This window comes from Pleuronectes platessa, chromosome 5, assembly GCF_947347685.1.
Source record: "Pleuronectes platessa chromosome 5, fPlePla1.1, whole genome shotgun sequence".
Lineage (NCBI taxonomy): Eukaryota > Metazoa > Chordata > Actinopteri > Pleuronectiformes > Pleuronectidae > Pleuronectes > Pleuronectes platessa.
The window spans coordinates 22,356,971-22,371,469 of record NC_070630.1 but is presented as its reverse complement, the minus strand read 5'-3'; the positions used below and the strand labels follow the sequence as shown (position 1 = coordinate 22,371,469).

At 39.3% G+C, this 14,499-nt stretch overlaps 1 protein-coding gene across 1 annotated transcript; it reads right to left on the bottom strand.

Annotated features, from left to right (window-relative positions):
* Positions 1-404: 404 nt before the first annotated feature.
* LOC128439650 (phosphatidylinositol transfer protein alpha isoform) lies at positions 405-14,218 on the bottom strand. Its single transcript, XM_053422012.1, has 12 exons — positions 14,083-14,218; positions 12,574-12,604; positions 7,918-8,063; positions 7,262-7,353; positions 6,972-6,979; positions 5,806-5,880; positions 2,954-3,028; positions 2,694-2,771; positions 2,476-2,586; positions 2,207-2,329; positions 1,384-1,453; positions 405-1,292 (listed from the first exon to the last, which is right to left on the bottom strand). The coding sequence occupies exons 1-11, from the start codon at positions 14,097-14,099 to the stop codon at positions 1,406-1,408; spliced, it is 804 nt and encodes a 267-aa protein (XP_053277987.1). The 5' UTR covers positions 14,100-14,218; the 3' UTR covers positions 405-1,292; positions 1,384-1,405.
* Positions 14,219-14,499: the final 281 nt, after the last annotated feature.

Genomic DNA, 14,499 nt, shown 5'->3' with positions numbered 1-14,499 from the left:
AATGATTTACTACAAATTCCTTTATCGAAATCATGTTTATCCTTTTGTCTGCACTGGATTGAATTTTCCACTTATCCCCATCAACCTTTATTAACAGTAGCTTTTAAGATTAGCTTCAGCTGTAGTTTATTACAAGTTACAAGTTTATTAAAAAAATCTCGCCATTATAAACTGCCCGACAGAAGGTTCCTCTTAAGTTTGTGAAAAAAGTAAAGGTGTGCATTGAGATGTAATTAATGTAATTTAATGCCGTGTTTCGTGTTTTCGAGTCTGTAAAGGCTTCTGGTTATGCTTTTGTTCTGAAGGTTCCAGTGTCATAAGTTGTGGGTGGGGTCGTGTTTTTCACTGATGTTCATGTATTGGTAATGGGTCACTAGACCATTTTTTACAACAGCAGAAAAATGTACAATCAAGAAATAAATTGTCTTTAATACACATTGTAATTGGATCCACATCAAAACATCAAAATCCAGACAATTACAATGACAGCCCAGGACAAAGGTTTGACGTCATAGAGAAGTTATCCAGTTTTAGGTTATCATGATACGCTTCAGGTTTTTCTGACAAAATACAAGCACAGAGTCAAAGCTTGAGTTTAAAGCTGTAATCAAAAAACAGCAGTTGTAATCTTTGTGTGAGGATAAACCAGTCACCAGACCAAATTCGACTATAGAGTATTATTGACATTTCTCGGATGAGGTCTTTCCAATGTAAATACCTCATATGTATTAGTTTGGCCTCCAGTCACCACACCAGGATGAATTTCCAGTTTGATTATTAAAAAAAGCAATATGTGATTAGGGGAGAAATTTGATAAATGCACAAGAGCCTATTCTATTTGATGTCAGTCCTATTCTGTGTATGTCATTTGTCCAATACAAAATAACATTTCAGTTTTTCTTTTTGAAAATGTATCTTGTTCTGGAAAGTACACAATTGGAAACAACTGGAAAATACAAAATCAAGGGAAAGAAAAAAGCCCAAATATATTCCATTAAAAAAGCACACAAGCACAGTTAATCAGATATGTTGCTTTAGACACAAACCACACGTCTAAGAGGACTGAATAGGCATAAGCAAGAATCGTACAACCCCAAAACTGGTTTCACAAATGCAGTACATAAATACAAACAAATGTTTTACAATAATCAGCTCTTATTAAGAGCAAATTTTATTAGGATATGTGGGTTATATTCTCGACTATGCCCATCATGCTGGTCTAGGTCCAGTGTCCGAGGTGAGTAGACTGAGTTTGTTGAAGGAAGTCAAATCTTCCTGCATCAGAGAAGCGCCTGACAAGAGAGAGAAATAAAAATCAACCGTCTTATTCCTGTTCAACATTCTAGGTGTTAAATTGATCAAAAGTAAAAGTGAAATACTCACTGGGTGAAATCATCAGCTGCAATTACTTGCCATCATTTGCCAAGCCTTTAACTTCCTTACCGGCCCTCAACTATGACATGGAAAACAAACATAAATGTTATGAGCTACATACATAAAAACATATATTCAGTGTCCAATATATCAGGATCACCTGTATAATCTGATGCAATCCAGTATGACTGTTCTGCCAAAAAATTCTACTTTCATAGTAACTGTATTGTGAACACTGTGTGGAAACTATCACAGCTAATGTTGTTGTGTTAATAATAATAATAATATTAATCATCTTTATGGGTATTGCACATTTCCCTACCAGATGTATACACTCAAATTTAGCATTGAACCATAGAATCAGAAAAAAATCATGTTACAGTAAATAAAGGTTTATTAGTCACAGTAAAATGACTTAAGGGTTAGGGTTAGGCTCAAACTGCAAAAAAAAAAACATTGCATAAGAAAATAAAGCATATAGAAATAGCACAGTGCATTAAAAGTGCAGCAGGGAGCCAGTTCAAAGCTACGTAAAGGCTCGGGTGTAGAGATATGTTTTAAGCTTTCATTTGAAAATGTCTAGTGAGCTGGCAAAAGTGTTCTCACTCCATAAGATATATGCTCGCAAGCACAAGCACACACACACACACTCAGAAAAAAACTGTCGATATTCACATTACATGATAATATCTACATCAGTCATGTAATCTACAGTTGCTAGTCCCTGACAGGAACTTTTTCGTGTTATATCAATGCAACAGCTCACTGTGCTTGAACAAGAAAGTGTTTTGGTTTTGAGTCGTGCAGTGTACAGTTAAATAAGCTCAGTCACCGTATCCAGCTCATTCTTTGTCTCATCCTCAATATGTCGGATGTCATCCATGGACAGGTCGATCCAATTGTCGATCCAGCAGAACAGCTGTCTGTGGAAGTTGGTGAAAATACGCTTCTCCATCTGGACAGAGTGGGCGTGTAAGAAAGACAGCGTGAGAACACTCCAGAGAAATAGTAGTGTGGTAGTGAGAGCTGCATATAATGGTCACAAAAAGGTATGTGGGTATCGAAAATGCCATACTGATAAAACAAACAACATTGTTGTACCTTATGAATTGCTTTCTCCAGCTTTGTTTGAAATCCACGCCATTTGCATTCAACGGAGACTAGCTTGTAGGCACACATATGCGGACAGCTGGAGTTGTTAGCGAGCTCTTTCTGCAAAGGCAAAGATGCACATATCACATTAAACCCACTTTCCAGGCCTTTAAACTCATATTTTCATTTATTTATTTAACTTAATGAGCCACAGTGAGGAGTAGTACCTTCCAGTCAGGGCCAAGAGGTCCTCTACCTGTCTTCTCTGACTTAAAGATGGCTGGGTCATGTTCTGGTTTGTAGTCCTAAAGAATGAAGATAACCACAACAACGACATTCAGCATAGCTATGACAAATATGAAGCAACATAATAAGCGGCACATCAATTACACTAAATGTTTTAGTTCATTTGAATCAAATATCCATCAGGGAAAAAACTGATCCCTGCTCATTTCGAAAAAACATGCAATTTTTTTTTTTTACTTACACCTGGATTTATGTCTTTTCTCTCAGCTATGTCGAGGTAAACTATTTCCCGCTCCGCGTTTTCACATCCATGTACCTGCAGCAACGCAAAGGAAAACAAGTTAGTTCAGTTTCTGGGTAAAATAATACACACACACACTTCATGTTTTCTGTTAACTATCACTCACTTAGTTTCGCTCATCAGCTCAATCACATTCACTAAACAACATGTACAGCTGGGGCTGGTTGAAATTGACCCACAGTACTGAACAGGGATTGAACCACTAATGCACTAAAGCCTGGGAACTTGATTTTAAATATATACAGTGGATATAAAAAGTCTACACACCCCTGTTAAAATGCAAGGTTTTTATGATGTAAAGAAATGAGACAAAAATAAATCCTGTCCGAACTCTTTCCACCTTTAATGTTACCTATAATGTGAACAATTCCATTGAAAAACCAACTGAAATCTTTTAGGCGGAAAATTAATTTTTTTTTAAACTTACAATAATCTGGTTGCATAAGTGTGCACACCCTTAACCACATAATTTGTTGAGGCACCTTTTGATTTTATTACAGCACTCAGTCTTTTTGGGTAGTAGTCTATTAGCATGTCAGAGTTGCAAAGGGGGCGGAAACTTTCCATGGGAATATTAAGCTCGGGAATTTTGAAAAAAAAAAAATACATAAATTAAACGCTGAGCAATAAAAACATCATTTAAAACTCTTTTTTAAGAATGTATGGAATACAGCACACGCTGCACATTGAATTTCAACCCTGCACTGTGCATTTCTCCATCACATGCACAGATAATCCCAGCATCCTGCACACTACAGCAGGGCTATTGAGGCCTGCTTTAGTGTGCAGGACTAGTCAGGTAAGTTTCGATGATATTACTGTGGAAAATATATTAGCATGCTGATTGAGGATTTTTCATTTGTTCATTTAGCCTATTTCTATTCATTTATCCAGATATTGTAAAATATTTTTAAAGATGATTCCAATTGGCCAACTATTTATATTTCTGGCATTGCTTTAGTGTTTTTTACAAGCTTTTTTCTCATCTTATTCTACAGAACATTGCCACGTGCACTATCTCATGTGTGGAGACATTTCACCCCAGCCAATGTAGAAGGAAAGGCTGTGTACATTTGCAAATACTGTGCAAAGACCTATGTTAAGAATGACACAAAGATGCAAAAGCATATAGTCAAGTGCCCAAAGTTTCCTCAGGGCTCAAATCAGCCTATGACAAAACAAAATGTTTATATTTATGTCTGTATATGACAAGGTAAATACAATTACACAATTACACAATTTCCAGTTTATTCCCGTTAATTCCCATATATTCCCGTATATTCCCATGGAAAGTTTCCAACTTTGAATATTCCAGGAATTTTGCAACCCTAAGCATGGCACAATATTTGCCCACTCTTCTAGGCAAAAGGGCTCCAAATCTGTCAGATTGCGAGGGCATCTCCTGTGCACAGCCCTCTTCAGATCACCCTACAGATGTTCAATTGGAATCAGGTCTGGGTTCTGGCTGGGCCATTCCAAAACATTTATCTTCTTCTGGTGAAGCTATGCTTTTGTTGATTTGGATGTGTGCTTTGGGTCGTTGTCGTGCTGATAGGTGAAACTCCTCTTCATCTTCAGCTTTCTAACGGAAGCCTGAAGGTTTTGTGCCAAAACTGACTGGTATTTTTTAACTGTTCATAATTCTCTCCACCTTGACTAAGGCCCCTGTTCCAGTTTAAGTAAAACAGCCCCAGAGCATGATACTGCCACCCCCATGCTTCACTATGGGTATGGCGTACTTTGGGTGATGTTTAGTGGGGTTTTTGCACCAAACATACCTTTTGGAATTATGGCCAAAAAGTTCAACCTTGGTTTCACCAGAGCATAACACATTCTCCACTTGATGATGGCTATCTTCACTGTGTTCCGTGGTATATCTAATACCTTGGAAATTATTTTGTACCCTTCTCCTGACTGATACCTTTCAACAATGAGATCCCTCTGATGCTTAGGAAGCTCTCTGCGGACCATGGCTCTTGCTGTAAGTTGCAACTGTCAGGAAAATCCTACTAGAACAGCTAAACTTTATTTAGGATTAATCAGAGTCACTGTAAATGATGGCAGGTGTGTGCTGACTACTATTTAACATGAGTTTGAATGTGATTGGTTAATTTTGAATGCAGTTATAAGAGGGTGTGCACACTTATGCAACCACATTATTATTATTTAATTTTTGTATTTTTCCCCCTCAAAGATTTCCGTTTGTTTTTTCCAATTGAAGTGTTCACGTTAAAGGTCACATTAAAGCTGGAAAAAGTTCAGACAGGATTTATCCTTGTCTCATTTGTTTACATGACAAAAACCTTGCATTTTAACAGGGGTGTGTAGATTTTTATATCCACTGTATATATATATATATATATATATATATATTCATAATTCATCTGAAAAGCATGAAACTGGCAGAAATATTTTATGAATTTCAACCTCTTTAGCTTAATTTTACCTGCTGCAAGTCTGGACTTAAATATTAACAACCCTGTCACCCACCACCAAGATTGAAAATCAAGGCTTCAAACCCTCTATGACTTTCAATTTGATTTGCAGCTCTTTAAATAACAACTCCACCATTATAAACGTATTAAAGTTTTATGATGCTACTTCTGATTTGTTTTATTAGTAATGTGTGATAAAAATAGAAGCAAAGCAGCAGAACAATTAAAAATTGACAACAGTTCTTGGCGAGTGAAGCAATGAAGTTTGATGCCAAATAGTTATCCTTGTTTAAACATCGTTAATGCTAACATACATATGGTGGGTAAGTTATGACCATAACTTGCTACTAGACTTACATTTTCCTGATCCCCCATATCAGGCTTGTGCCACGTCTCAATCTTGATCAGGAATTTTTCTCCCATCCAGGGATTCTGTAAACATGGGAGAGATACATGATACATCAATCCACAACAATACTGAAATCGCTACATTATCAATTTCTGTATCAAAAAGAAACTAGTTAAAAGGGATCCTAACTTTTGAGTTACAATTATTTGTCTGCTTCAATTCTCTTTTTAATGTGCCCATTCATCAGCTTTATTACTTCTGTGTCCCTGAGACCCAGTTTGCATCTGGACAAAGGTCTTATCTAAGTCACAGCTGATCTCAAGAGGCCTTCAAGTCCACACAAACTCAGCAATAATGTGTTAGCAGTGTGAAATAAAATAACAACTGTTTGCCACACAATATTGCCTAAAGACAATAGGCAGTGACTCTGCTGCTAGTGCCCTGGATCCTCATTTATAAAACAGTGCTTGGGATTCATACTAAAAGTGTACGTGCTCACAAAAGGCAAAAATGTTGTGTCCAAAAAAGTGAGAGATAGAAAGAACGATAAATACAAGGGAAACCTGGAAAAAATTAATATATATTACTTTACACTGAATGTGAGATAAATTGTATCGCCTGTACGTATTTTTATCATCCAAAACTGCAAGATTATTCAATTCAGAGATATCTGAATTTAAGATTATACACAGCTATGTTGCAGCTGTGATATTCCCATATAAGAGTTATATTTTCTAAATGATTGAAGGAGTCTCTATATATAGAATGGTAAATATACAGCTTTAATCATACCACACACAGACCTGTCGGCTAATAAACCAGAGGGTGTGTAGTGGGATGGTTTGGTTCTGCCAGGTCGGTCTGTGTTATACTAGACTCAGTTCTGCACAAAGATCCAAGATAACAGATCTATGGAATCTATATTAGCTGATCAGTTGTCAAGTGACAGTGAAATAACTTCAGTATGTGTTTCAGTAATAAATTTAAAAAAAGGTGGGACATTTTAACAATAATAATACAGATAACCGTGATAATTATGGTCACAACAATCGTAAAACTGAATATCACTTGGTTCATCTCTAAATGGGCCCATACATAAAATAAACAGTTAAATGCAAAAAAAACAAATGTAGAAAGTTTGGTTTGATTTTAACTGTCATTTAAGAATACTTACTGTAAGGACTGCATCAGAAGAAAGGTTGGACCGTGACGGAGAGGGGGTTGGATCAGAAAGAGAAGGAGAGACAAGGTTTTAGCTGATGTACAAATTCAAAGCATCAAGGTTGTCAGCTGAGACATTCCACAACGCACACAGTGTAACTGTGGAAGGTCAACAAACACAGCTGGTGTTTACTGTACAATGGGATGACAAGATGCTGACAGGGGACGAGATGCTGACCAACTTAAAAGCAGTGTTAAATTATTAACCCTCAGTCAACATGGTACGTGTGTGTGGGGACTCACTGGTTTTGCAGTAAGGATATGCGTTCCAGGCCTCCTCATGAATCTCCAGAGCACCAGTTGGAGCTAATGCACTTATGAAACCTGGCACTTTACTGCAGAGTCACAAAGAGAAAGCATGAAACGCACACACACACACACACACACACACACACACACACACACACACACACACACACACACACACACACACACACACACACACACACACACACACACACACACACACACACACACACACACACACACACACACACACACACACACACACACACACAGCTTTTATAGATAAACAGAATTGCTTTCATACAACTTCTTAAAGGTTGTATCTTTTTATCTCATCTGTGGAAAACTTCTTCACGTCCCGACAGCCATCCAAAAATAAAGTAAAAAAAAGCCGGCGTCGGAGGTCCTTGATAGTATCTCAATGATCAATGAGTACTTCAGCCAATCATTTCATTCGATCAGACTGAAATGATTGGCTGTTGTACCGGTCTGTCATGAACGGACCTCCCTGAGCGCACCCTGCCTGTGATCTCACTGCACATGACCACACTCTTCAGTCGGAGAGACATAAACCCCAGAGACAACAGCCGAGGTTAGTGAGAGAGTCCCGCTTTTAAGCTTTAATCAGTGTGAGATATGAAGTGCACACCAACCTCTGCAGGTAGTAGATCTTGAGAGTGTACTGTCCCTTCTCTCCATCCTTCTCATAGGGTTCATTTTTCAACACCTTCACGCCTTCTCCTCCGCCCGTCTCATCCTTACTGGCCTGAGCTACTGCGTACAGCTGGCCCACTTGGTACTGGAGGGAGGAAAGAGTAGAGGGTGGTTATTGTTGTTTACAGACATTTTTATAGACAATTAATTTAATCACTTTAATCTCCCCTAGATTATGTGCTGGTGCTTCAACCTCTTGGACAAAAGGAGTTAAGTCTGTGAATGCCCCACATTTCTTCAATATGACAAAACAGTGCACAATCGGAAAGGTTCTGTCTTTATTTTACATAATTTGTTGTTAAATGTTTCAGAATCTTCCAACTTTGATCATTTCCAAGTTTATGTGAAATGTTTCAGTCAATACATAAATGTCGAAATCAGGGACGCACGATGATATTGGAACTTCGTTGGTATCGGCCTAAAGGCTTTAAATATGACATATCGGCCCGAAATGAACAGCTGTTGGTCTAAGAACTGGATCTTACATTTGACTCACTTAAAATCAGCCCCAAAAGGTCAGTGTCCGTATTCACCTTGTCAAGTGTTAGTCCTTTTCCCTCTCCCTTTCATTGCAAGAAAAATACAGGTGAAACTAATGATATTAGATCATGTTAATGTGTAGACGTGTTGTGTGAAAGAGGTTCATCAATAATTCCTTTCAGCATCTTTCAGCTCATTGTTTTTTGTGAGATGGGCCATGACCTGTGTTCTCATTTTCAGCTATGTCGCGCTGATAAACTCTGTTTACAGCTTGTTCTGCTGCCCCCAAGTGGCCAAATATAGAATTTGTTGCTTACGATTTCCTCATATGAAAAGGTGGCCTGATGGTGTTTTATTTATTTGACAACATTATTCCAACTTGATAAACTAAAAGCGACTGATTCCATAATGAAACACCTCACCAGCTTCTACATTAGCTTTAGGCTCAGTACGCAGAGCAGCTCACCCATTGCAGAGATTTTGGTGATAGATGATATGCAACTTCAAATGATACAATAACGACCCAAAGGGTGACACGGCAAGATTGAAAGACAAAAGAGCTAGATGTAGGAATTCCTCTGTCCCCTGTTCAGCATTTCATGTGAATGGCCGTGAGTTAACCACTTTCCTTTATCACAGACACAGACTTCAGCATTAAGAAACTGCAGAGTAAGCTTCTCCTGCTCCCTTCCTCTTCCTCTTCGTCTCCCTCCTGCACCCCCCACAATTCAAGCTCTTCCTGACTCAGGCGCATGTGTTGTGACACTGGAAAGAGTGACTCACATGACCGGTGCAGCCAGCCCGGCTACTTGGGAGTGTCCCTGTGTGTGTGTGTTTGATTTTGTGTGTGCGCAACGCTGAGAGGTTATGTCCTGCTAGGTGCTTGTATTAGATGGAGGTGCACTTTGCATGTGGCTAAAGTGACATAAAAAAAAACAGTAATTTAAAGAGAATTGTGAAATGTGTTGACGTCCCAGGCACAGCAACTTGATTGCAGGGAAAGTTTTGAAACACACACCACGCAGACGCTGATTGACCTTATGAATATATAAATATGAATAAGACAAAGTGCAAACAGACAGTAATACAGTCTTGTCTGAAGGAAACGGCCTCGGTCATAGGAGGAACATATAGCTGTGCCTCAGCTTCACACCGTAAGTTTGCCGTTTAGAATTTCTAAGAACTCTTTGGTAGTTTTTGCCAATTATACAAACTGACGTCAGATGCCCCTAAAAACAGATTATGATGTAATGGAACTTACTCCAGTAATGATCACGTTTATATGTTATCCACATCATGCATTTTATGATCAGTTAATGTTCCTTATTAGATTAAACCTGCTTACTTCTCATACTAAATAATTCTTCTTCTTGACAACTTCATTTCCCTTCGGGGATGAATAAAGTAATCTATCTATCTATCTATCTATCTATCTATCTATTACAAATCTTCTGATCAATCAGAAAAAGTTGTGGTTTGAAATTGTCAAACAGGCCTTTAAATGAATTCACTACATGCAAAGTTATTGAAATATGATCAGTGATACAGTATGATAGGGAAGTGGTGTTAGAATGAAGGAGCCACTACGGCTAATCATCTTGCCAGGATTTATTCAACACGGGTGTGGATTTGTGTGAAAGCTTAAGAGACGTTAAAACCTGTGCTGCAGTTGACCTACACAAAAATGTTTCCTCTTCAGATACAGAGCACTGCTTCAGGCTAGCAACCTGTTCTGGTAGCTGTGGGATGCTCAGCCCTGCCACTTGAGCATGAACTCAAAAATGTGACTCGTCGTGAAGAACCAGTACGTCTGCCCTTTGTCGAGATGTAATTACCGACCTCTAAGAGGAGCTCGGAAGATGAATTTCGGCTGTGAACAACAAAAACTGGCTGAACCTGAGCGGAGGTCGTCACGAATACTGGAAAAAACATGTTGAGGCTGTTTTTTCAGCAGAAACCTGTGAACCTGCTGGTTCACAACAAGGGAAACTTGATCCTGACTAATAATTGTGTTATAATTAATGTGGACACAAACAACTGGAGCATTTCAGTCACACGTAAATAACCGACAGCATGACTCAACTGTTCCAGAAGAAAAGAAATCTGTGTCTGCTTGTTGAAACGTGTTTAAAGCCTTATCTGTCCACCAGTCTTTCCATACATAGCTGTAACTATGTAACTTAGTACTATGTACTTAGTAACTATGCAGTAACTTTGCACTTCATTGATGTAATTTCATTTTATATTGGACCAACAAAGGAAAAACGACATCCTTTCTGCTACACGTTCGATGAATCAGGGCCGTAACCGACTACTATATTCACATCTATTTGGCCTTTTTCTTTATTACAAAGGATCGGTTCACTGATTCAACACATCAGGTTTAGTCCACCTGTCACGAATCTGAGGAAACAGTTAGATAAGTATCTGCTCTGGTTCTGAAGGTGCTTTGTCAAGTTTAATACATTTATCCAGAGGGTGTGGTTATGATGTCATCAGGGTTATTACGTCATAAGCGTTCAAATTTGAGTGTATTTGGGGGGGGGGGGGGGTTCATTGATTGTGACTCCTTGCTTCATGGAAGACTAGTACCAAAACACTGGAATGCTCATTAAACCAGTGAATGGTTTTCTCTATTAAAAATCTGAAAGTAATCGGTCTAAATCATAAGATCGATTACTTTCTAAACAAATATTAAGATATTTGTTTTTTTTCATGTTAGTATCTGTTTAGCGTCGTCAACTTCCCCCCCTCCGGAGAAAATATGGAGGAACTGCAGAGCAGCTTGACCTTGTTTAGAGACTGGAAACTGTGCGACTCCACCTGAAGAAAGTCAAAGTGTGTCTCAATAATTGTCTAAACTAAATGAAAAAAATGTTTTACTGTAGTTTAATCGACAAAATTAAATAAAAGACAAATGAAAACAATTTGCCTCTAAACCTAAATGTCCATGTTCAATGGTTTTCACAAGTATCTCTGATTCTACAAATATTTAATATATATATATCTCTGACTAAAAGTAAAACATAATAAAATTGTAATGTAATTTTGATGCACACATTGTTTTGTTATACTGCGACCTGTTGTTTTACGTAACTGAATTGTTTTCAAATTCTGTTGCGTCATCACTTATGACGGCATACTCAGATTACACAGCACACACCTATTCCATTCATTTATAATCCAGCTCAAGTAGCTATAATGGTTTCACTTGATCTCTCAACAACACAGGAATTCAGAAAAAAAAACATCTTAACACTAAAACGGATAAGAGGGAAAGCTCATTCACTGTGATCATGTGGTTGAGTGAAATCCTGGGTACTGCTCGGAGTGAAGTTATGGAAAAAACAGTTCAGTGTTGTATTGAAGGTTTCGATAATAACTGGAATCAAGCACTGGCCATTATAGTAAAAGCGAAGGGGTTGATAGTTTTCCCATAGAGCTCAAATCGAATCAGATGGCAGCAAAGCACATACCTCCGCCAAGTAAATTAAATTAAATCTGGCCCAAATTTGGTGCAGCTTGATTAAATTCAATCAAGCTGCACCAAATTTCACACGCTAATAGATATCAGGTCCCAGTTCCAGTAGTTTTGTGTAATCGTTCTTACAAACCTTGACCTGATATGAAGCTACAGTTAAGTGTTGCAAGGGCACCTAAAGGCAGTCTACTGAGACTCATTGTGGCACGTGCAAAACCTAATCTGCTCTGCTGTGCCTGTAATCAGGCAGTAAGATCAGATGCTGAAATACTGTGTGTCGATCAGCAGCCTGGACGATTTTAAACAGCAATATATGAAGGAGGAAGTGTCAATGAGAAAGAACAATAACAAAGGATTTATCAACTGACAGAGAGATTGCTACTGAAAATGAGAAAATCCCTGCAGGGAAAGTTGTGATTTAGAGGAAGTGAAGGCAAATCCTCAAACACTTGTTGGAATACAAAAGGTCTGTGGTTCAGTGATTCTCTGCGGCAAAACCGTCTGAACGTAGCTCTACCAAACATTTCAGGTTGAATAGTTCAACTGGGCCCTTTACAACACATTATATAATATTGATGTCCGTTATCATGACCTGTCCCTGTTTAAAACAATGAGTAACTAAATGAGTTCTTACCTCCTCCACTGACACAGGCAGGACGATTCGGCTACAAGAGAGAGAAGACAAAAGGAATTAACTCACAGAAAGACATCTCACCATTCAGAGCGGATCTACAGGGTGTGGATCTAAGCTCAGCACATTGGAGAAAGCGACAGGAACAAACTCGACGACAGTGAGCTGTTATTCAGGGGTGACTGACACAGTAATGTTAACACCACACCTCTGCAGGAATCAATCGAAACTTTACTGGTAACGTATCCAAGCATTCTGCGACCGGCACATGCAGCCACAAAAACAGCAATGATAACAATATGTGTGTGTGTGTGTGTGTGTGTGAGTGTGTGTGTGTGTGTTCTTTGTGTACCCGTCTCTTGCCTGAGCCCGTACAATAGCTAATGAATCGCCACCTGTTGCCAGTCTTGCAGGGCCTGAATATTTCATGACAGCAGATCAGAGTAGGAGAGGAGGCTCCCGAGCATGAACTTGAAGGCTGGTGTGGTGAAAAGGATACTGTGTATGTTGTGTTACCCTGCACCGTTTACACAGCACGGCCACAATGTCTCACCAGAAGGGTCCAGTTCAATTTGTGAGACACCGGAGAATCACCCGAAGCCCTATAATTCATCATGGCTGACTTCCTTCACATGCACTTTACACAGTGATCATGTGACAGCCAGCCACTGAATGATGTTCCAGCAATGATGTGCATGAGGCAGGGCTGTCTATCTCCCCCCCCCCCCCCCCCCCCCCCCCCCTTGTGTCCTTTTGAATGGACTGCTAATTCATTCACTTATTTTTATCACTGGCAGGTTTGTTATTTTTCTGACTTAAATCCCAAAGAAGACAAACATGGAAAGAAGAGGAGGTAAATATCACTTCTTGACTCGGGGAGCAGTCAGGAAGAACAGGCTGATCCAGTGGATGATGGTGATGCACCTTGACAGTGGGTGCCACCCCCGACAAATGACAATAGACACCTGATATTTACTGAGCTCAATGACCCCCAAGTTCTTGGCACACATTTTCCAACTTCAGGGGAATTTTTCAAAATACATTTACTGGCATTTATATATTTTCTGCACATCAGAGGAGTTCTCCACCTCAGTGCCTCAGAGAACAAATAGAGTGACTGGACATGGCAGTGGATCGCACCCATTATTTTCTCCTCACGCCAAAGTTCACTGAGCTGTCAAAACGATTTAAACCAGTTCCAACGATTATTCCAATAGAAAGTTAAACCTATCCCTGACCGAATTGACATACACGCAAATACTTATAAACGTTACTACAGCATCTGGGCAATGTTGCTCAAAATGAAGATGAATTATAATTTGCTTGAAATTTCAAAGGAGTCTACATAAACAAACCACGCAAGGTGAGGAAGGGCTCAGATAGAACGGTAGCGTTTCCCAGTCCACCTGTCTGTAGTGGTGACTGGTTTGAGAAAGGCTGAACTGGTGAACCACAGGGAAAAGGCTCGTGTCTGTCTGGTAGCTGATACACAAAGGAAGTTGTGATACTCACTATTCAGTAATCAGCATGTTGACGGTGTCGAAGCCCAGAACAAGACACTTTCACTGGGATCACGGAGCTCCACTGGCCGCTGGACGGTGTCTGTCAGCCGGACTGCACTTCCTGAAAATACCGGCTAAGTGAGCGGAGGGGCGGGGCTTTGACTCAGTGGGACACACCCATCTTCAGTTTCAGGTAACTTCGTGCTGCGTTCACGTGCAGTTGGTTAATCATTCTCAAGCTTTTACATCAGGAACTTGAAAGTTGTGATTACAGGAAGTTAATGTTACTGCTGCCACTGCCACTGATTCTACTTTGAATCTCTTTTAAAGGCCTATCAAATGTATTACTACTACTTCTACTAATATCTGCTAAATTATAATCCAACCTGAAGAAGAGTCCTCAGTGGAGTCCACACCTCCAACCAGG

Excerpts from the sequence above, each read along its gene's own strand:
- LOC128439650 (XM_053422012.1), bottom strand. Across the intron at positions 7,354-7,917 it reads AAGATCTACTACCTGCAGAG|TAAAGTGCCAGGTTTCATAA; the intron begins GTTGGTGTGCAC and ends GTGACTCTGCAG. Across the intron at positions 2,330-2,475 it reads TGGAGAAAGCAATTCATAAG|ATGGAGAAGCGTATTTTCAC; the intron begins GTACAACAATGT and ends CACTCTGTCCAG.